Raw genomic sequence first — 22679 nt, forward strand, 5'->3', positions numbered from 1 at the left:
TGAAAGTGTGTGTGTGGGTGGGTGGTGGGTGTGTGTGCTGTTGATGATCGTGTTACTCGCTTCTCATTGATGACACGTGACATGTGATATGTGTGTTATAGGTTACAGTCGCAACCTCTTTGCTTTCACAGCCTAATGAAGGTGTGTCTGTCTGCATGCATGCAAACTTCAGGGTGTGTGTGTATGTGTCTGTGTGTGACTGAAGGTGTATGTGTGTGCGCGCTGTGTGTGTGTGTTGTTTTACTACTGAAAGGACAATTTAACTCCACTGACCTGGAGCCGAGCTTCAAGTTTCAAGTGCAAGTAGTTTTTTTTAGCTTCTGGAAACAAAAGAAAGTGGAGACTGTCAACATGTGTTGAAATATCAGGATGCCATGAAGCGTGGTTACTGCTTCCAACCTAAAAATGTTTGTTTTCCTAAAACAGCATATTTGGAAGGGTTTTATTCCTTTTACACTGTAGCTGTATTCAATGATGACAATGACTTATTTATTGAAAGAAAAACATGCTAAAATACACCCCCCTCCTCTTTCTCTCTCTCTTTCTCTGAGCTCTGATCGCCACCATCTTAGCATGAGCTGACTCCGCCTAAACCCCTGTTAAACTATAAATGGGCAAATGGGATAATTAGCTGGTTAGGAAATCTAGCTATGAAGACCGAAACCATTTTTGAACTAGGCAGTAAACATTTTAGATTTATTTCTGTTATAAAGTTGGAGGTTTTAATATGGGGCTCTATGAGAATTGACTCACATCTGGAGTCAGCCACAAGCCTAGTAGACATTTGAGGATCCGCACATTTTGCCACTTTCTCATTGGATTCATTTTTCAGAAACGAAGGTTGTTCCCTGTTGCTTAGCTCTGGGTTTTACTTTAGAGAGAACTTTACAGAGAGCTCAGACTTACTATATGTTAACTTGTTAAAGAAATAGTAAAATATACTAAGTAGATAACAATTACAGAGGTGTCATGTTGTTATAAGGGTTAGTCTGTTTGTGTGGGGGGGTGAATTTGATGAATCAGAGTTATTGTAGCTATGTTTAGTTCCTCTTACATCACAGCAAATTGCCTACAAGTACAATTTAAACTTGTGTAATGTCCGCAAAGCAAGTTAGCTCCTGTTCCCATTTACGTTATAGGAGCTATAAATAGTCTTTCCCTCAAACGTTACAGAAAACCCAGGGTAATGTAAAATTCTCTGTTGTAAGGATCTAAGTTTCAAGATGCACTTAAAGTTTAAATGTTAAAGTTGCAGCATATTTAAAGAGATGTTTCACCTCCAACTTCTTAAACTCTTACTGAATGTGAGTGACAGGTTAAGCTCAAGTTTGTGAATGTATGATCTAATTTTAGCTTTTTACAAAACAGGTGCACAAGCAACAATGCAGCTCATGATGAGCAGGACAAGCCAAAGTTTTTACCTAAACCTTTTGTTTTCTGTTAATCCTTTGGAAACGGGGCCTGAATGGTTGCTACAGTAACCAGTATGATGTTTTACCATTTATTCAGAGAGGCTGAAAGAGGGCTGTGAATATCGTCTGAGAGGCAGCGTAGGGCAGGAGGGCAGTCCTTGACAGTGGCATTCTGTCCAAATCAACCTACTCATAAATGAAAAAACCGCAAGACGCTGGTGGTTGCTACTGAAGCTTTTTGTAGCTTGTTGGTTAACCTTATTAAACAAGAAGTGTTGATTACAGACCAGTTCTTTTTCCAATGTTATTCAGTGGATAGTCCTTAAATATAGCTTAAGAAAAACACACAAAATGAACTAGTTTGCAATATTTAAGCAATATTCTCCTGTTTGCTTCTCTGACTAGGAAGAGACATGGTATGCAGCAATCTTTCATCATCTTTTATTAACAGATTTAGTATTACTTGTGGAAGGTTAAAAGTTTAGTTTTTAAAAAAATCAAAATATTGAATACCGGCCTCCATGGAATTTGGTTCAATTTAAAACAGTTAACTACTTATGCAACTACTCATGATAATAGTTTGACCAAAACAATAATACCCAGTGATCCTTATATGAGGATGAGACACGCAGAAATAGAAGGGATCTGAGTACATTTACTTTGGTACTGTACTTACAGTAAGTACAGTTTTCAGGTATCTGACTCTACTTGAGTCGTTCATATAGTTTTTGGTGGATAATTTTTACCTCTACTCCACTACAACCTACAACAGATAACTTTCTACTTTACATAAAATTTTATGTGAATCACATAAAATCCCATTTAAAAGAATATTTACATTTATAGTTGTAATGTGACAAAATGTAGAGAAGTTCAAGGGGTATAAATACTTTTGCAGAGCACTGTACAGGGTCACTGGGGCTTGGAGCCTATCCCTTATGCTCATTCACAGACTGCAGACATTGTGGGCATGGAGTGTATATGTTCTTCCTGCATGATGCAAAAAAAGGATATATATATATTCTTTTTTTTGCATCATGCAGCTTAAGTGCTATTCCCACTGAACATCTGTGCAAAGAGTAAAGAAGGTCATAAGAGTGTATATAGGGTGTGTGTGTCATGTTCAGGACACTTCTGCAAAAGTGTGTATGAGAGCATACTGTATGTGTGTTTATGTGCACAGTGCTCTTATCAGCGTGTGAACACATTGACCCGATGACGCTGAGCCTCTCCACATGCTAATTCACGTTCTTTACACATTCATAACCAATACAAACCAGTTTAATAAAACCCCCCAGCTTGGAAACATGCTTATATAGACATTTTTAACATGGGGCTTCATAGGGATTGACTCACTTTTAAAGCTAACGGTCATTTGAGGAACTGCACATTTTGACACTTTCACTTTGTCATGTATTTTTTGGTATATATTTTTTGTATTTCTGAAATTTCTGTATCACCTAAAAAAAATAAACTAAAAGAAACATTCCTCTTATTTTATTAGACATGCTGTCTGCACTGTTTTACATTTTGCCTGTCTTACATTCAATTTATGCTAACTTTTAAACCAGATCCTGGCGCCCACAGTATTTATTATGTATAGTATACCTGGGGCAGCATGATTACTGCCTTAATGGGCCTTGATGAGAGCTTGTTGCAGTTCCTATTATAGCCACTAGTTCAACCACAATAAGAACTATGTGAAGTAATATGGAGTAAATAACTGTATTGTTGGTCTTTTTAGCTGCTCCCGACAAGTAGTCACCACAGTGAACATACAAGCTTGCACGGATGCCCTTCCTGACACAACCCTCCCATTTTATCCAGACTTGTAGTATAAAAGCAATTAATATTTAAAAAAAAGCACAATTATAATATCTTTTTATATATCATATAAAATATATTTTTTTCTGAATGAGCAGTTCATGTAAAAACTTTATTATTGAATCTTTCTTTGCACATCTGTAGAATGTGCCAATAAACACTCAAGTGGGTCCGTGAGACTTGTTGTCATGTGATTGTGATTCTGCTAGTGATTCAGAGTGTTTTTTCCCTGGCAACCTAAACTTGTTCTTCAAGTTGATCCACATTTTATTTATGTATAGCCACATGAGCATAAAGCAAAACGTTTCTCATGATGGTTATCTTCAGGGTGCACCGCCTTAACATCTGCTGGAACAGGATTATTTTGACACATTCCACCCTGCATAATAATCACAAACAGCCCTAGGCCACTGAGCTTCAGAAAACCTCATTTAGAAAAAAGAAGTTTGTTATGAGGCAGATGGAGAAATATGAAAGCCAGAAATATCCATAAAAAGGTCAATAATAATAATAATAATAATAATAATAATAATAATAAAAGGTAAATATTTATCTTTCTTTATCTATTATCTAACTAACTAAATAAATAAATAAATAAAAATCAATTATGTAATATACATAGCAAAATAGTTTTTTTTTTTTTGTTAAATATATATTTAACAGGCCTCCGAGTGGCGCAGTGGTAAAGCGCTCGCCCTATCATCCGGAGGTCGCTGGTTCGAACCCCGGGTGATGCTGTTTTCCTCTCACAGCCGGAGGCACAGAGAGAGCTGATTGGCCGAGCTCTCTCAGGGGGGAGGGATGAGAGGTACTTGCGCTCCCACATTAGTCACGGCGCTACAGCCAATCAGGGGCGTCTGTGAGCTCGCGCACACGGAAGGAGCGGCTAGCGCTTTCCTCCGAGTGTGTTACTCCGCCCCTAACGGTGCGTGAGCGAGCAGTTCGAAAAGATGCGGTCGGCTCGCGTCACGTGGTTCGGAGGAAACACGGGATAGCTTTCGTCCTCCCGACTGAGTGGTTGTAGTAGCCTCGATGTGTGTGGGAGCCCCCTAGTGACGGGGAGTAATTGGCCACGACTAGATTGGGGAGAAAATCGGGGAAAAAAGAATTGGACAGGACTAAATTTAAAAAAAGAAAAAAATATATATTTAACATGTATTTCTTTTAAAAATTTATAGATTGCATAATAAAGTTGACAAGAAACAGCATAAATATGTATATTAATGTTCAATCTTCATTAAAGATTTATTTTTAAATCACCACAATGAATAAGTTTCATAATATTTAAAAAGATAACTAAGAAAACCAATCAAGAGCGTCCTTCTTCAACCCCCATCTAACCAGTGTAGATGATCCAGTACCCACTGCAGCCTCAGACTCCTGCATAATTGGTGACAAGTTGGACGCTTATGTCATGCTGAAGCTCATGCACCTCAATTAGCCTGTAAATAATCATATTGAGATGCTTTTCTGCTCACCACAGATGAAAAGAGTGTGATCACATTCACAGACACTACACCCGGACAGACAGAGGAGGCAGCACTGACAGACAGCACTGACTTCACCCGGGTCAGTGGGAAAGAAACCCTGAGACTGAGAAAGAGAGGAATTTAAAAATAAAACCCAGTGCTCAGATTGAAGCCTGATATATTTTTATTCTCGTCTAAACATAGTCCAGGCCAGAGATAAGGAGCCTGAGGTATATAACAGTGTAAATGATTTCAATAACTCCTAGGGAACACATACTGTAAAGTGCGGAAGGCTAAAAAGTCATGAGGTCATGAGGTCAAGGCCGAGACACACAGAACATTTTTAATAAAAAATAAACGAAGAAAAAAGTTCTAATGTAAAGAGGTAAAGTTTTTATTTTAGTGTGACCATTAAATCTAGCAATAAAAAAATAAAAAAATAAAAAAATATTATAATAATATAAACAAAACGAGTTATTGATTACAGTGTAAAGAGAAAAGTAAGATATTCACTAACTAACTAAAACAAACTATTTTAGTTAATCATTAAGTCACTCAATTAAACAATCAATAAATCAATCGAGACCTAAAAGTAACACGTACTGTATATGACCAGAAAAAACAAAATATATTTTCATATTGTTCGCATTCTCAGATTTTATTCATCTGTAAAGTGTTTTAGGTGTTGAGGTCAGGCCTCAGGCCCAATCAAGTTCTTCCACACCAACCTCACTCATCCATGTCCTTATGGACCTTTATAGAGCTTTTAAGGTCTAAACTGGTGAGCAGTCATGTTGGAACAGGAAGTTTGGAGCATGAAATTGTCCATAATGTCTTGGTGTGCTGAAGCATTAAGAGTTCCTTTCACTGGAACTAACAGGCCCACACACCATAATAAAAAAAAAAAAAAAAAAGGTACCAAACACTGGGCACACTGGGCACAATGCAGTGTCCGTTCTCTACGAGTACCGTTCACCCCTGAGTAATTTGTCACTCCAGCGGATCCATCTTCTCTGCTATAGAGTCCCGTGGTGGCGTGCTTTACACCTCTGTATCCAGTGCTTTGCATTGCTGTTGGTGATGTAAGGCTTGAATGCAGCTGCTTGGCCTGGGAAACGTATTCCATGAAGATCTTCATGCACTGGTCTTGAGCTGATGTGAAGGCCATGAGTGGAAATTCCTAATCAATTCCACTTTGCTATAATACCAGTTTACTGAGAAATATTTAGTAGCGATGAAATTTCACCACTGGAATTATTGCAGATGTGCATCCAGGAGGCATCCACTGGAATCACACTGGAATTCACAGAGATCCTGAGAGCGACCCTTCCCATGTGTGTGTGTGTGTGTGTGTGTGTGTGTGTGCTTATACCCCATAATAGACCGGCGCCCCATCCAGGGTGTATCCTGCCTTGTGCCCCAAGTTCCAGGTGATAGGACTCATGTCCCCCGTGATACAGGACAAGCAGGATACAGAGCGAGTACTTGTCAATATGTTTGTGTTGCCTTAGGTACCTTGTTGTTCTGTAAACATATGTATTTACAGCACACATATGCCACAGTAAGCAGTGTAATTTAGAAATCAGTAATAGAGCAGAAGTATGTTGATGCACTGACACCTGCAGGTCAGACAGGTGAACTGCTCATACAGCAGTTGGAAGCCTTTCAGTCTTATGTGTAAGAATCAGCCTTTATTGCTGAACTGACAAACTGTCCAGGATTACGGAGTTTATTAGTGGTGTAGGTACTGTGTGGGTTTATAAAGGATTATAATCTACATGCAAAAACCTTAAGTTTTCTATTACATATTCCTAAATGTAAACTCTATGTACACTGAGTACGATTGTGTTGGCGCTTAATGTGCTATAACGGCAGCTGCAAATCACAGCATCATATTAATTTTTACATTCTAATATGTTAGTGTATTGATATCACAGCGAATAAGCTGCACATAAACCGATTTAGAAAAAAACACGTGTTTTGTAAGAAGTTTTATTGTTATTTTTTATGGAAGGAGTCTCCAGTGTCAGTGCTTTGTAACAGTCAGAGATAAAGCTGTAACGTCTTCAGGACAGAGAAGGTTACGCTTTGATTTTTTTCTCAGTTAACATGAATGTAATTTCTGTCTTGTTAACATTGAAATAGAGCGAGAGAGAGAGAGAGAGAGAGAGAGAGAGAATGATGAAGGAAAAGCCAACAAATGAGCTTCTTTCACAAACACTTTTAAACATAAAATATAACTGAAAATGACTAAAAAAACATAATGACATGTCTAACTTTAATTAATTTAAAGAACTCTAATTAAGACAGTGGTATACATATAATAGATGATGTTACAGGAAAATATTCAGCTTCGGTGTGATGACGTGTTGTTCAGATTCTTCACATTGTTCACAAATGTCACTTGTTTCAGTATGTCCAACCTTATTCAGATCAAAGACAAGCCCCAGTGTAAACACCATAGTAAACACTTTGAATTATTGCTTTAAAAGAAGTTTTATTTGCCAAAACCTCTGAATGTTAAATGTGAAATGTATATCTGTAACTTTGATATTCATACCACCTTTTTCCATATGAACAATATATCTATGTACAGATCTGAAGATAATATATACTATGCTCTTTAAACATAATTATAATGTAATATGCATATTTACAGGTCAAATTATTAGGAAAGGCAGAATATCAGATTTAAAGTCAAACTTCAGGGGATAAATGCTTATCTTATGTTTATTCTTAAGAAAAGAAGGCAAATTTACACTTATTTTGCATTAGAAGACGAATTCTGGCGCTCAGACGAAAACCTGATTATACTGTACACTGATTATATTATCTATTATATATAGACCTGCTCACCTTTATACATTTTATTTTTCCCATAAAACGGGATTAAATGATGCCACGTGCAATGGTTCTCTTTCTGTCAAAATAAATAGAAAATACTTTAATAACAATTATGTTAAATAGAATCTATGAGTGTATGTTTGGATTATCTAACTTTACACAGATACACTGCCTGGTCAAAAGAAAAAGAAAAAAAAAAACAATAAAAAAAAAAAACAATGCAGCCCAGAAATAGACAGTATAAACCAGAGCGATTCTATTATAATAGTAAAAATGAGAGCATCTTAATACACACACAGTGTGATGAGAACCACTTGCTAGTGAAACTCATCAGAAAAAAAAAAGGCATCAGTTTCCTAGAGAGCATAAAGTTTGGACTTTGTTCTTCTATTGAGTCCAGATTTTGAGCCTATTACAGAGCGAGCGATGGATGCATCAGGGTAGGAAGGGACGTACGAGGCAAGACCCTGATGACCTGAATGTACTGAATGTCTTTAATTGTAAAAGAGTGAACCTGGGAGCATGAGAAATCATTTTCATGCATGAATTTCGACACCACAAAGTCCTGACCTTAACCCATAAGTCTTTGGGATGTGTTAGAGAAGTGTCCTAAAATTCTCCCCACAAATTAAATAAATGAATATACACTTTATATAACAGTAGAGGCAAAAAAAATAGGCTTAAATAAGAGTGTGTGACTTTTTTTTTTTTTTTTTTGATTAGGCAGTGTATGGCAGTGTAACATACTGTAAATATTGATGTGTTACTGTAAAGTCTCTTTATATTCTAGCCAGCATCAGTTTTGACACAAATACAGTAGACATGCCTATAGGAAGAAGTGTCAATTTGTCACTTACTGAATATAATGTAATAATGTGTATAGTGATACAAAAAGACCATAATTAAATATGCATTTTTTTCCAAATATGTTCAATACATTTGTGATTTCGCATGGCAGCGAAAATGAAGTCTAGGTTAAGAATAGAATTGTCAATTAAAAGAAGACATTTTACTGACATGTGCGTTGTTATAAAGAATTACCTAAAATAAATCCAGTTTTTTGATCGCACAAGCCCTGTATTTATGCTAGGCTTGTGCAATTACAAAAACTGTTTTTTTTTATTTATTTAAGATACCAAAATAAAATACACCATTGGCAATTTCTATACAAGCGCTTACTGGGGTGGGGATCCAGACCGGAGGTTAAACGTGTTGAGATGATCGGTCTTCAACAGTCATTGATTTTTTCTTTTTTTTTTTTCTTTTGGCGAGATTAAAGTTTTGGCGAGATTTTAGCGTCCCCATCCAAGACAACCCATCCTATAAATAACCTCCTGAAGTCCATGTTTTTATAACCCATGCTAATTCGGGGCTTCTCCAACCATGTGATTGCTGTTCAATCTGTCCTTGTTTGTTCATTTGGTTAATGAGCCTGAGTGTGCACGTTCGCTGTTCTTTGCCACAAAGCACTTTAGATCCACAGAATCCACTGAAAGCTTAGTCCAGGACTGCTCAAGCGCAGCTTCAGGTACCACACTCAGGCTGAACCTCTCATCTTGGAGAGAAAACTTCACTGAACTTGTTAAGGATGAGCTCCACAATCTGGTTCTGGAAGACCATGTGGACGGCCATGTTTCCTGATTCTTCCTCAGGCCGGAGCAGAGTGGGACCGAAGACTATGGCCATGCTCTGGAAAGACATCCGGTTTTCATCGCTGTGTTCGACAACCCTGTGGGACAAAGACAAAGAGGTTAGCAATAACACAGTGAGATGATATGAGTTTGTAGATCTTCTCTAAAGAATGTGCAAAATTCAATGATGAACATGTGGTCATGCAGCTGTTTGTTCTTTTCTAGGATATTAAACATTGTGTGATATTATGGAGTATGTGAATGTTAAGTGGTTTTATATTTGTAATGTTGTACAATGTTGTAATGTTGTGTTCCAAAGCATTCGTCATTTCATGATTCGTGAACTGGAATTGCATTCAAAGTGACTAAACACAGGGACTACCAGTAAACAACGAACACACACTCACTTACTTACTCTTTATGCTGCTTTATACAGACTCACAGGGGACTGGAGCCTATCCTATGAGACTTTCTCTGGATGGGGTGCCAATCCATTTTAGGGCAGACACACACACATGCACGCACTCACACTATGGCGGATGTGAGAACGCCAAATATCCTAATCTGCATGTCTTTGGAACCCAACAAGCACACTCCACACACACAGACCCCAAGGCGAGAATCGAACCCAGACCCTAAAGGTGCAGGGTTACAGAGCTAAACACTAAGCTGGCAACTGAAAATTAAAATAAAAATTTTGGGGAAAAAAAGGCCAATAGGGGGAATATTGCAACAGTATCTACTTTTTATTTATTTATTTGAACATAATACCAATAATAGCTTTTTAGTTCCAATTAAAAACCTTCTAGCCAGTCTACATTTTTTTCTATTCTTCGGTTTGTAAGACTCTGCACACACCCAGACCAGCTCATCCGCCTCAGAGTAAAAACTGTGCTTTTAGCTCAGCTGAAACCATTCAACTGTTATGTGACAGTAAAAAGAGAATAAGCTTACTTGCGTAGGTGTTTGAAAAGCACTTCCATGGTGTTGTGGTTGGGTAAAGGCAAAGTTCGCACCAGGTCCCGCATGTACGACACCCTCTGACTCGCATCGTGCACTTCTGCAAAGACGGATGGATATAAATGCTATGTGGACATACATGCACAGTGGCATTAACCACAGATTTTGGATGACTAATTAGTACTTTAAAGAATTCGGTTTTCTCAGTTGAATTAAGTAATTTAGAATACCACTAATATGTGGCTTATTCATTTCCTGTTATGAAGATGATCATACTAGCAGTTTATTACGTTAATCTATATATCTTTAATTCTTGATCTTTTCATTATAGGAGGTGTACTTCACTCACGAATGGCAGCGATGAACTTGTCAAAGAAGCTGTAAGGGAAGAGCGGCTCGGGCAGCTCCCTGAAGAAGAGCTTCAGCGCTCCGGTGATAACGTGAATCTCCTCCCATTGACCATCATCCAGATCCAGGTCCTCCTCTGAAACACAGCCAGAGCCAGAGTGAAGAGGGTCCAGACTTAAGTAAAAATATCAGAATGTGTATATTTAAGACACACATATCGTGGCGCTCGTGTACCGTGATCAGCTTTGTGCCGGAGCTTCTGGATGACCGCCAGGTTCCCGCTCACTCTGTAGATGCCATCGATGTTTAGTCCTGATCAGAAGATAAAACATTAGAGGAGACACGACTCAAAGACAATATTAGCTTTATAATATTCATAATAATAAAGCAACATTGTTAGCTTTCCAAACATTTTAAATAAACCTCATAATAAAAATACATAATTTAAGTCCCTGTGAATGAGCTGTTGCTATGGAAACACTAATGCATGCATTAATATGAAAGTGTGATTTGCACCGACATTGCTGCCAGAGCTGCTGTATTAATCAACACCTTCTGACAATCAGAATATAGTTTGAAATTGCTGGGGTTGTAAAATACATTCAGTTATAGTACATTCCTTTAACCTTGTTTAAAACATAGAGCGGGAGGGAGTGCAAACTTTTGCACTGTATATTTTCAAGGATCTAAATTGGTAAACCTTCTCTTAATAGAATCACAGAAACGTAAAAAAAAAGTGGAAATGTTGGAGCTAAATAATATAGATAATATTGTGAAAAAGCTGCAGCCTGATTGGCTCAGCCCTCTCCCTCTCTCTCTTACCTCTCCTCTCTACAGACTTTATGCATTTCTCCACAAATCTGGGGACGGTGGTGTTCTCGCGGTGACACAAGGTGTCCAGGTGACAGCCGAAGACGTTGTCTAAAAGGAAGCGTAAGAAAGAATAAAAGGATGACCAGGATGTATCTGCTGCTGTAATCTTAAAGACTCTTCTTGACGTCTCTGAAGGAGGATCCGAACTCAAAGGCTCACCTTTGATGTAGCCCTTCTCCTTGACCGACTGCAGTGTGGGTCTCCTCGTGAGGAACTTGCGCAGTTTGGTGCGAACGCGGCTCTGCTCATTATCCGCGGCCCCCGAGGAGCTTTGTCTCGTCGCTGTGGGGGAAAGCATAAAAAAATGACAGCTTTTAACTGAGTACTTACTCTTACATCATACTTTAATTACATCATGACATCTCAGACCTTCTGTAGTGGTTTAAACTTAAAATTTATGAATTTATTTCATTAATCCATGCATTTACACTTATGATTATGCGCAACGGCTTTAACAACTAATATTTTGTGTGAAAGAGGGACAAAAAATACAATGTGTCTGTGTATGTGTGTGTGAGTGTAAGCATGTGTGTGTGTGTCACTCACTGGCATTCTTCCGTTCTTTCTCTACAGGTTGGCTCGGTTTCTCCATGACCTCATCATCCTCTTCCTCTGACCCATGTTCATGATCCTGTAATCACACACACACACACACACACACACAATTAATACCTATATTACAACGTGTTACAACATGTTACAACACAGCCAAGTGCGAAAGTTTTCACCCCCTAAAGAGTTAACAGGGCTGAAGGAATAAAACAGAACACATAAATAATGATGTGTGTCAAGATGTTGATAGTGACAAAAATCACACCAGTTGGCATCTCTCTTCCCTCATGTGATAAGTGTTGTGTATAACTCGTGGAACATTACAAACAGCATATACAATACAATATCATACAATAATATCATATCCACTGAGCTGCATTTGAATCCATCTGTTTCTCTAGGTCAGTAGAAGGAAAGATTGTTTTTGTTGGCTTAAAGTTTTTTTTTTTGTTGCAGAACACCAATATACGAATTTAATCATTTAAAAAAATGTATGCAAAAAGTATATATATAAAAAAAGCTAATTTACCAGTTGTCCACTTAAAAAAATGGGAGCACAAACTTTTGCCCTCATCAGTATATACAGTACATGTATATATAATAAACATCATATTCTAAATATAAGCTCAAAGTATTTTGATTATATAGCGGATATATTATTTATGTTTATTTTTATAATTGCAGGCAGCAATAATTTACTTAAATATTTCAATAATAATAAAAATTATATTAATTATAAAAAAATAATTAATAATAAATAATTTAAACAGAAATGTAGCTCTTTTACAATCAGTAATAAAACATGGGTAGATTTAACTGTTGCCTATTGCAAAATCAAGTGGAGGGGGCACAAACTTTTGCCCTTAACTGTATAAACAAATACAATACGTTTTCTGTTTTAAAATGTGCAAAGTGTAATGATACCACAAATGTGTAATACTGGATCCGGTCACACGGTGGCGCCGTCTCACTCACCAGGTGTTTAATGGTGTCCTGGATGATTTTGTGCCAGTCGTGGATGATGCTGTCGGTGTCGTATTGTATGAGGTACTCTGAACTTTGACGAGTCTTTAGCTGTAGAAAGACAAGCAGGACGTTAAGCTGATTATAATGAAGTTCTGCATCAGTGATGATGCCAACAAGACTCAAAATGTCTTACTGCACCTCCAGGACGTTCTTCTTGCTGGACTTGTCCTTTGACGCCCAACCGACTGAAGCTCCTTTTAGCTCCACTGTGAACTCCGGGACGATCTGATTCGTCTTAGTCTATAGAGAGCCAGCAGAAACCTATGTGACTTAAAGATCTGAGAGGAACCCATCAGAGTGTTAGGATCTTGAGTTAAGGTAAATTATCTCACCACATTCCCAGCCGGAGTGGATTTGGGATCTTTGTAGAAGGTGAGAATTCCTCCATGAAGTACGGTCCAGGACTGAGCCCAGTTCTTCCTGCGAATGCACAAAAAGACGCGTCATGGAAAACCGGGATTATTGTTCTATAATGCATGCATGTAAAAAAAAAAAATTATATTTATTGTAGATCAACACGTCATATTTTTTCTTTTTCAGTATAATGTTTATACTGTATATACTGTAGCTTTATATCAGCCTCTGGTTTTTCATATTTAATAGAAAGCTTGCCAAAATACAGAGAAAACACAACTCAACTAAAAAAGATTATTGTTTACCAATATTTACCATATTCATTATTTTAACCGAGTAAACTATTTGACTTGAACAAAAATAAATAAGAGTAAACAATGATAATTTTTTCATAGAACAAATAAAATTTACTGAATTATATTAAACAACTTAATTGACTTTTAGCAAAATAAACATATATCAATTTGTTAAAGCTACACAAAACCAGAATCTAATTTTTAGATTTCACCATAATAACCATTTTATCTATAGCGCCCCTGTACACATTTCTGTAAACGAACCGTTACTATGAAAAAGATCACATTAAAATGCGTGCATTAATATAAACCTTCACTACTGTCAGAAATACTGTTATAGAAAATTAATCAACACCTTCTGACAGTCAGAGTCCCGGACACGATGCAATGTGAGATAAACATGAGAAAAGTTCAGGTACTGTATAAACAGTGGGGTCTAAGGAGCTATGAATTTACTGTAATTGTGCATTTAATATCTGGAAATTTGTTTTGAATTCTGCTCAAAATAAAAGGAATTTTTATTTAAATTTGCACGCATTTTAATACAAAAACAAAAAATTTTTAATTTCTTAGTTAACACAAGTTTCAACAAAATCTACTGTAGAGTCAATGTTTTAATGAATTAAGTAAAACAAATTTGAAACACTTTTCATGTTGATTCTTTTGAACAAAAGCTCAGTGTGTTGTAAAGTCTGATCTCTTCCATTGAGCACATCAGATGGATTCGATCTAACTTCAGGTTTGACACAAACTTGTGCTATCTTAAATGCCATTAAAGCAAAGACAGATCGTTTGAAATGCAAAAATACTCTAAAACTACTTATTATTGCACATAATAGCCAAAACCTTTTTCCCCCTCAGACTTCACTTTACGTATATTAGACATAAATTCAGTATGAAACCATTTAAACTATAATCACAGATTCCATACCTCAGCTTCTTCCCATTATCTGCTATTTTGGTCTTATTCAGGATTCCAGCCTTCTCCAGCGATGAACCCTACAACACGAAAGCAAGAGAGAACATTCTGAAATGATGCATAATACCAGACAGAGCATGCAAACACCACTGCAGCCCTCCACCCTTATTGAAGTTAAGTGTTAAAGTTGCATAATGATGACACATAGAAAAATAGACACCTAATATACAGAACATACACACACGTGCACACAATGCCCACACATACACCTCACAGATGGAAAACTCTGGTTTAAAACTGAAGCGTTAGTGATTATTATTATGTGTGATGTCATCAGTGCTTATCAGTCAGAGTTGTTAGTACTGTTAATACTGTTGAGTGTTAGAACTCAACTTGCAGTCCGTCACTGTTTTTATCACAACTTCACTGACTTCCACCGATCATACTAAATAACACAAGTGGCCACAAACCAGCAGCCTGTGCACTTGTTTTCTTTAAAACTAGCTCATAACGTAATAACTACCACAATTATACAATAAAGCATTTAAGCAATAAAACTCCATATTGAACTCTTATGTGAAAATAATAGTTCAATATGGTGGTGTAATGAAGCAAAGTTTCTTAGTCGTACAGCATTTTCTTACGCATAATGGTGTGATCAGGATCGTTTTATTCCATTTATACCACAATTGTGATATGTTTGTGTGAATTTTCCCAATATTCTTTTGGTCGTTCCTGTTGCCACTCTATACTGTCACGTGACATTCTGATCATTCATAACACATTCAGAAGAATCTGTCCTCTTCAGCACATATGAGCTCACAGATGTCTAGGATTGGTTAACGCCACTGTGATTGACAGGAAAGAGAATATGTATGCCCCTCCCACCCAGAGAGACTCACAGCTTTGCTTCATTTACTTCATGTCACAGAAGGCTCTGACATCATTAAGAATCAAGCTCATAATCTCCTGACCATAGGGTGACAACACTTATTAGCAAGCTCATTTGAGAAGTGAAAAGACCCAAAACATGCTGGCAGTAACCAGGAAGTCAGTGAGGCTACGGTAAAGGCATAGTGGAATGCACGACTAGACTCCCAAGCCCACAGAATTACAACATGACCAGATTGATCGTATTATAATCCTGCTGCGTAGGCGTAAACGCACATGGTGGTGATGCAGGTTATGGGGGTGTGAATCTGCACTGGACAGATTCCTCTTCAGCTTCAAGTTATCCACCTTCAATTAAAGCACAAGAGTTTTTGCACAAGTCAACATAAGATTTTAGTAAAAGTATGATGAAATGAGGATGTTTAATGAGAATGCTGTGTGTAGTAGTAATAACTTAACACATCTCAGATTGTACAAGTATAAAAGGTGTTCTCTTGCAGAACGAGCCATCTCAAACATTATTAAAGTTATAATGTAAATGCACTGCCATAAAGTGACAGTTCTGATTTTTTCGTAAATTGAGGTGCGTGTAAGTACATTACAGCAGGTCTCCGTTGTTATAAATATTAGCTCATTGGAACTACAGAAACTTTATATGAGTCTCAGCTGAACTTTATGACGCATTTTGGGGTGTCAAGACTTTTGCACAGTACTGTAAAGAAGTACTGTAGAAATATTTTTTCTATATATAAACAATATTATTTTGTTTTATGAAGAGAACTTGCACATGTCTTTTCTACGCTTATAAATTAGTATTTATACACTATGTTTTTCTTATTCATTCTCTTCCTTGTCTTATTTTTCCTTTTTCTCTTAATGTTAGAATTGGATTTAATAGTCCATTAACTGTAACTCTATATGTTGTTTACAATGTTCTTATTTTTCTCTCAAGGGAAGGAGGGTGGAGGCAGATAAAAAAACGACAAAAATGAAAAAAAAAAAATGTTCTCCAGGCTCCAGGCTTAAAAACAGATACGTTCCATAAACCATAAACATGTTCATTATGGTGTTCCTTATGCTGGGTTTAATTATTATTATTATTATTTTTTAACACTCAGGTGGCGATTATCATCAGTGGGTTAATTGGGAATTGTAAAAAATCTTTTTTTAATGTATTAAAATACTTGTTAGTTATGCCATTAACATTCCTTTGTAAATCCGGTAGCGTTTGCATATTGATTAAAGTTAAGAGAACTTGAGGAGTTTACAGTGTGATATAACAGAACGAGGTTTATGTACATGCCTGATGTACGTCTGCTGAATTCGCCGTGCTTGATGAATCAGTGCTGTAATCAGAAGCGATCCTGCGGTGAGATGGCAAAAACTTCTGCTGTAAAGAAACAACCGCAGAGTGATAGTCATGACTCGACTGTGCTTTCACCTTCAGGCTACATAACGTATAACAGAATTCACAAATCTGTGTGGATCATCAGTGTGCATGCTACATTATCAATGTAACAGTTCTTTAATTAAACACGTCTCATCGAACTGTTGCACTTAGAACAGTATCGTGGGAAAGTTTGTTAGAGTGTATCATACTGTATGTTAGTGCGTTAGAGTATTTCATATACTGCAAAAGTGTGTTACTGGCTCACCGTGTCGTCTTGTGGGACGGGTTTCCAGTTTTTAGAAACAGCATGTCCATCCTGCTCCTCTCCGTTCCCCAAAGCCGATGCCTGTTCATGCACAGTTCGTACACAGCTCATACACATTTCCTATACTGTACAGCTCATACACATTTCATATACAGTTCATACACAGCTCATACACAGCTTATACACATCTCATACACAGCTCATACACATCACACACACATTTCATATGCAGTCCATACACATCACATACAAATTTTATTCACAGCTCATCCACATCTCTTACACACCTCAAACATATCTCATACACAGCTCATACACTGCTTATGCACACCCTATACACATATCATACACAGCTCATATGCATCCTCATACGCAGCTCATTCACATCTCATACACACCTCATAAACATCTCATAAACATCTCATAAACATCTTATAAACAGCTCATACAGAGATTCTAAACAGCTCAAAAACTGCTCATACCTGTCTCATACAGAGATCATATATATATCATACACACAGCTAATACAGAGATCTAGATACACAGTTCATACAAAGCTTATGCATATCTTCTACAGAGCTTATAAACAGACATGAACACACTGACCTCTGGAAGATGCCACTGAGACACAGAGCCGTCTTTTAAATAGTAATACGTCTTCCCTTTCTCATCTTTCGACTTGATCCACTGTGGAAAAAAAACAAGCACTTCAGTCTTTAAACTTAAAAAAAAGAGCAACAGATGGCGCTGTTTAAAAAGGTTAGAATGCTGAAAACTTAAGAAATGTCCCATCTAAATCGAAAGGGATTTCACACAGACAGCGATGAACATAATGACCTCAGTCAATTAGTTCAATTAGCATCAATTATCAGATCAGGATTTAATTAATCTTATTATCGCTTATTGTAATCTGCAGCTTAAAGCATTAAAATAAAACAGAAAGAACCAGTAAGGTAACATGACAAAAACAACATTCTAGATTACATCTGATTGGTTGGGTATAAACAGCCAATTAGGCTACCATGTGACAGGTTGGTCATGTTTCTTCTCTTGTAGAAATGCAGCTACTGCTCCTGCTATCACTTGTGGGCGTGGCCTGTTTTTTGGAGCTTACTACACAATATTTTCTTACTAATTTTGTTTAAAAATATATGTCGAATTTTTTTATGTTTACCTGCTGGTGTGTGAGCTCACTGGTGAAGACAGTTTTTCCTCCAGGCTCTGTGGAGCAGCTCCAGCCGGGCGGTACAGAAGGTTCAGGTTCCACATTGAGTCGGGGCAGGATGGGTTGTTTGAAAGGGATGGCCTCGGTGTCACGCTCAGTTTTGGGGTAATCCTCTTCTGGTAGAGGGGGCTGGAGAAAGAGATATAGAAATATGTTTTGCTTGTTTGTTTGATTTGTTATGGGCTTGTGTGTCATGGCCCCCCATGAATAGGAATAGAGGGATGGCTTTTATGCAAGTGTGTGAGGAGGACATGGCCTCTGTGTGCCTGTAATCACTAATGGAGGAGACGTGGCCTTTGTGCTTGTCTGTTCCTCTTACTTCTTATAGCTAAACATTTTCAAAAAAAAAAAACAGCGTGGGTGAAAGTAGGTGTGTATGGTCCGCAGTACTGAGTGTTGTACTGAGGAAAGAGCAGCTACCTGCCAAAAACCACTTTCAAAACCAGTCACAGAAGCCCTTTCAGCAAGAACACACATCTGATAACGTTATCATGTCTCTTTAGTTATGGCTTCTAAGACCTACCAAACCATCCGTGTTGTTCTGTTCATGGCTAACGCAAGCTAGCTTTTAACACAAGGGTGAATTAAAAATTCCTCTTTAACTCCTAATCAAGGGTACTTCTTGTTGTGTGGAATAAGGGATTGTACACCCTACGTAACGCACTACTGTAGCTTCCCATTCAATCCTGTTTGGGATTCAACCACAGAACCTGGAATTTAATGGAGTTTATTCCACTATTCTAAAGTGGAATAAGTGGAAATATAAAGTAAATCTCCTAATTTTCTCAGGACTGTTTACCACCTTTATGGTTTATTCTCCTAACCTTTTTTTTTTTTTTTTCTTTGATTTCCCCCCAATTTTCTCCCTAATGTAGTCATGTCCAATTCCTCCCCGTCACTAGGGGGCTCCCGCATTAAGCTACTACTACCAATCAGTTGGGAGGGCCGAACCTCCGAACCATGTGACACCAGCCGACGGCATCTTTTGAAACAGCGCTATCCGCTTCTTCCGCTAGCGTGAGCTCACAGACGCACCTGATTGACTGGGAATGTGGGAGCACAAAGTACCTCTCATCCCTCCCCTCTGAGAGAGCTCGGCCAATCAGCTCGCTCTAGACCTCCGGCTGCGAGAGGTTACAGCATCAACCGGGGAATCAAGCTCGCGATCTCCGGATGATAGGGCAAGCACTTTACTTTTTACACTAATTGTCCGTTGCTAACTGTCGCTCCACCAGTCGCGGTTAGTTAGTTAGCGGTTAGTTAGTTCTGCAAGATAAGTTGTGGGAAGATATGTGTTGGCGGAGCAAAATAACTGGTTAAATAAAGTAACAAATCATAATCTGTGTTTGTGGAACTGTCGCATAAAAGCAATATCACTGTTGCAATATGCTGTGCTGTTGTACTGAATATCAGCATACTTGGAGTGTGCCTCTGTGCCTACGCCTGCATCACAGCCATGCTGATATTCATCACAACAGCACAACCTCAATTGTGATATTGCTTAAGGACAAAAAACTAATATCACACACTATCCTCCGGAATGCTCTTACCGGTCCTTCCAGCTGAGGGCTGAGTGGCTCAGGGGCGTCCCATGATGACTTTTTCAGTGAGTCATTGTAGTAGTAGTGTCTCCCTGTGGTCTCGTCTAAATGTTGTTTCCAGTCTGATCCCGGCAAGAGAGTTGGAGGCAGTAAAGATGGAGCAGGCACAGATGGAGCAGGCACAGACGGAGCAGGCACTGCTGGGATGGGCAAGGCCGAAGCATCCATGCCTGCGGGCAGAGTCGGGGTCCGAGGGTGCGTGGAGGGGTAGAACATTTTGCTGTTGTCTTCAGGTTGCCCCTCCCATTCAGGCGAGTCCGGAGCGGGGGTGAGAGGGAGGCCGGGAGACGAGCAGGTGGAGGTGGATGAGGGAGGTATGCGCAATGAGAGCTTCTTCAGTTCAGATACATTAGCATACACTGCTGTAGTGGGGTTCTCATGCTCCTGCTAAGGGGAAGAAAGAAGGAGATATTAGCAAAAGCACTCGAAACTGAAATAAAATGATGGCAAGATGGATGAGTGGTAATGTTTAAAATTCCTCCATGTTGGAAGTGTAAAGATTTAAGGTAGGGCATAAATTAAGGCTAATAAAAAAAGAAAAGGGCTAGGAATCTGATCCGTCAACATTTGCCTCACCTAGTGAAGATGAAAAAGGCTTCAGGATTGCCTGTGGCCTAATTCCCCAGAAGCATTGTGTTCTACAGTATCATGATCAGACTGAATACGCTACCAGGTAAAGCAGATGTTACATAAGGCGCTTGTCAGTCAAAACACACTAGGCACACTGAGATCATGCCTGAACTTGTTGTCCAGACTACTCATCCAACCAGCATCCAGAATGTGAAAAAGTAAAAAATAAATCAAAATAAATCTGTTTTTAGACATTTCTGCATGCAGAGATCAGCTGCTGTGGACAGGCAGAAGATGACAAATAACCACCACCAAGGCCCTTTTGTAATATCAAACACTTCAAATCCGCTTTCATTGTGACCTCAGCATGGTTCCTGCTCTCCGTGCGAATATTATACCGGCGCTAGTATTCCCATCATCAACTCAAACAAAAAACCCATGGAAACCTGGGCAGGACAAAGCACAGTGGAGCAGCAAAATCCCTGACCTGAGCCTGTCCCTTTATTCAGCACTAACAAAAGAGACAGAGAGGAGAGGGATCAGATATCCATACCTGATTTCAACCTCTCTCTCTCTCTCTCTCTCTCTCTCTCTCTCTCACACACACACACACACACAAACTGTTTCACTCATTACAGGTTTCTCTCTGTTCTTGTTGGTTTAATAATGGTTTAATGGGTGACCTGTGCCTGGTTAATAAGCATTTTATAATAGAGTTTATTAGTGAGGTATTGGATGTGACATTGGATATCGGATGTTCTGGTACCTTAGACTGACATTCCAAAACATTAAAAGTAACTATGGGGGTGTTCGAGCCAAAGCGGGACTTTTCATTGTGCAAAATACCAGAATACAGTTCTGAGAGTAAAACCTCCCTTTATTGCTCTATATAATCCCCTGCTAAATTACTGCACTTATCCCAGCGTATCACTGGTGCTTGGATACCATCAATGATGAAAGCTTTCTCAGTTCGCCAGAGCCATGATCAGACCACCTGTCTGATTCATGTATAAAACGCTGGCCTGCCAGGAACTCCTTCAACGGCTTAGAGAGAGGTCAGGACTGAACGGGAGATGTGGCAGTAACTCCCAGTTGAGTTCCTGTAATGTGCAAGTGGTGTTGGTGAATGATTGTGCGTACAGGTTCCCACAGAACTGCAGGTTGGCGACAAGTTAACCGGCCTTCACAGAACTATGGACTTTTTATTCATTTTATCTGCACTGTTCAAATGTTTTACTGGCTACAGTTCTCATCACTGTACTGTGCTTACAGTCTTCTGTAAATGTCAATCAATTGTACTGTACGTCTTCATTCACCAGAAATTTCAACACTAGCTAACGCCCATCAGACAAAGAAATAAAAAAAAGAAAGTGTGGTCATTAGTATTGGCAAATTGTTGTTGTGTAAGGGGGAAAAAATCTTTCAGTGAAATTCAGAGGCGATCCGGAGTCTAGTCGGAATACTGGGTGTGAGAAGGAAACACACCCTGCATTAGATGCCAGTCCACCTCAAGGTGAATTTTTGTACACTGAAACTGTAATAGGAACTCAATTTACAACGAAGTGAGGTGTGAAACTTTGAAAAATGTGTCATGAAAAGCATTAGGTCAGTTACATTACAAAAGTGTATGTGTATGTGTGTGCGGCTTTTTTTGTTTTTTTCCTCCTGGGACACAGCAGAACCAAACCGCACTTGGCACGCAGACAACATCAGAAAAATACTTTTTACAAAGAACTGTGACAGAAATCCCCTAGCATCACTGCGACAGCTGCAGAATGAAAGACTGATGAATGGCGATGAAACTCTTTTTTTTTTTTTTTTTAAAGTCAGAAAACAAATATATATCTAAACTATTGCGATCAGCCTGCTAGAGCGTTCCTGTAAACTGGGGAAATGTCCAGCTAATGTTTTTTTTCCTTTGCAAATTATCGCTCCCCTCAGGGGAGAGGAAGCACAGAGACAGACGGTTCTGATGAACTTTCTGTTGTGCATAACTCAATCCTAAGATGTCTGCGAGCGACACAGAAATGCCAGATCAGCACAGCTCGACGCAATAATTCAAATCTATCTAAATTAAACCCTGGTTCACGTGTGCCGCGGGAGATCTCTTCAGTCCAAAATCTGATCCATATCTGTGGTAAAAACACATTTAACACATTTCCTGCTTAATCTTAAAGGTAAACTTAAATACTATATGTGTGCATTATAAACTTAAACAAAAAAAGAAAC

General features: G+C 38.5%; 1 protein-coding gene across 2 annotated transcripts in view; it reads right to left on the reverse strand.

The window, feature by feature from the left end:
* Positions 1–8244: 8244 nt before the first annotated feature.
* arhgap27l (Rho GTPase activating protein 27, like) overlaps positions 8245–22679 on the reverse strand; it is a 36451-nt gene continuing 22016 nt past the window's right edge. Inside the window, exons 3-19 of one of the 2 annotated variants that reach the window (XM_053492010.1) lie at positions 19830–20267; positions 18229–18408; positions 17661–17741; positions 17055–17135; positions 16703–16789; positions 15676–15747; positions 14521–14588; positions 13272–13359; positions 13078–13179; positions 12889–12987; positions 11908–11992; positions 11521–11643; positions 11311–11409; positions 10723–10800; positions 10490–10624; positions 10135–10240; positions 8245–9278 (exon numbers count right to left, since the gene is read on the reverse strand). In XM_053492010.1, the coding sequence (XP_053347985.1) occupies positions 9101–9278; positions 10135–10240; positions 10490–10624; positions 10723–10800; positions 11311–11409; positions 11521–11643; positions 11908–11992; positions 12889–12987; positions 13078–13179; positions 13272–13359; positions 14521–14588; positions 15676–15747; positions 16703–16789; positions 17055–17135; positions 17661–17741; positions 18229–18408; positions 19830–20267 (2100 nt within the window). In that variant the 3' untranslated portion in view covers positions 8245–9100. The remainder of the gene's footprint in view (positions 9279–10134; positions 10241–10489; positions 10625–10722; positions 10801–11310; positions 11410–11520; positions 11644–11907; positions 11993–12888; positions 12988–13077; positions 13180–13271; positions 13360–14520; positions 14589–15675; positions 15748–16702; positions 16790–17054; positions 17136–17660; positions 17742–18228; positions 18409–19829; positions 20268–22679) is intronic. The other variant, XM_053492011.1, reaches the window with a different exon arrangement.

This window comes from Clarias gariepinus, chromosome 3 (genome assembly GCF_024256425.1).
Source record: "Clarias gariepinus isolate MV-2021 ecotype Netherlands chromosome 3, CGAR_prim_01v2, whole genome shotgun sequence".
Lineage (NCBI taxonomy): Eukaryota > Metazoa > Chordata > Actinopteri > Siluriformes > Clariidae > Clarias > Clarias gariepinus.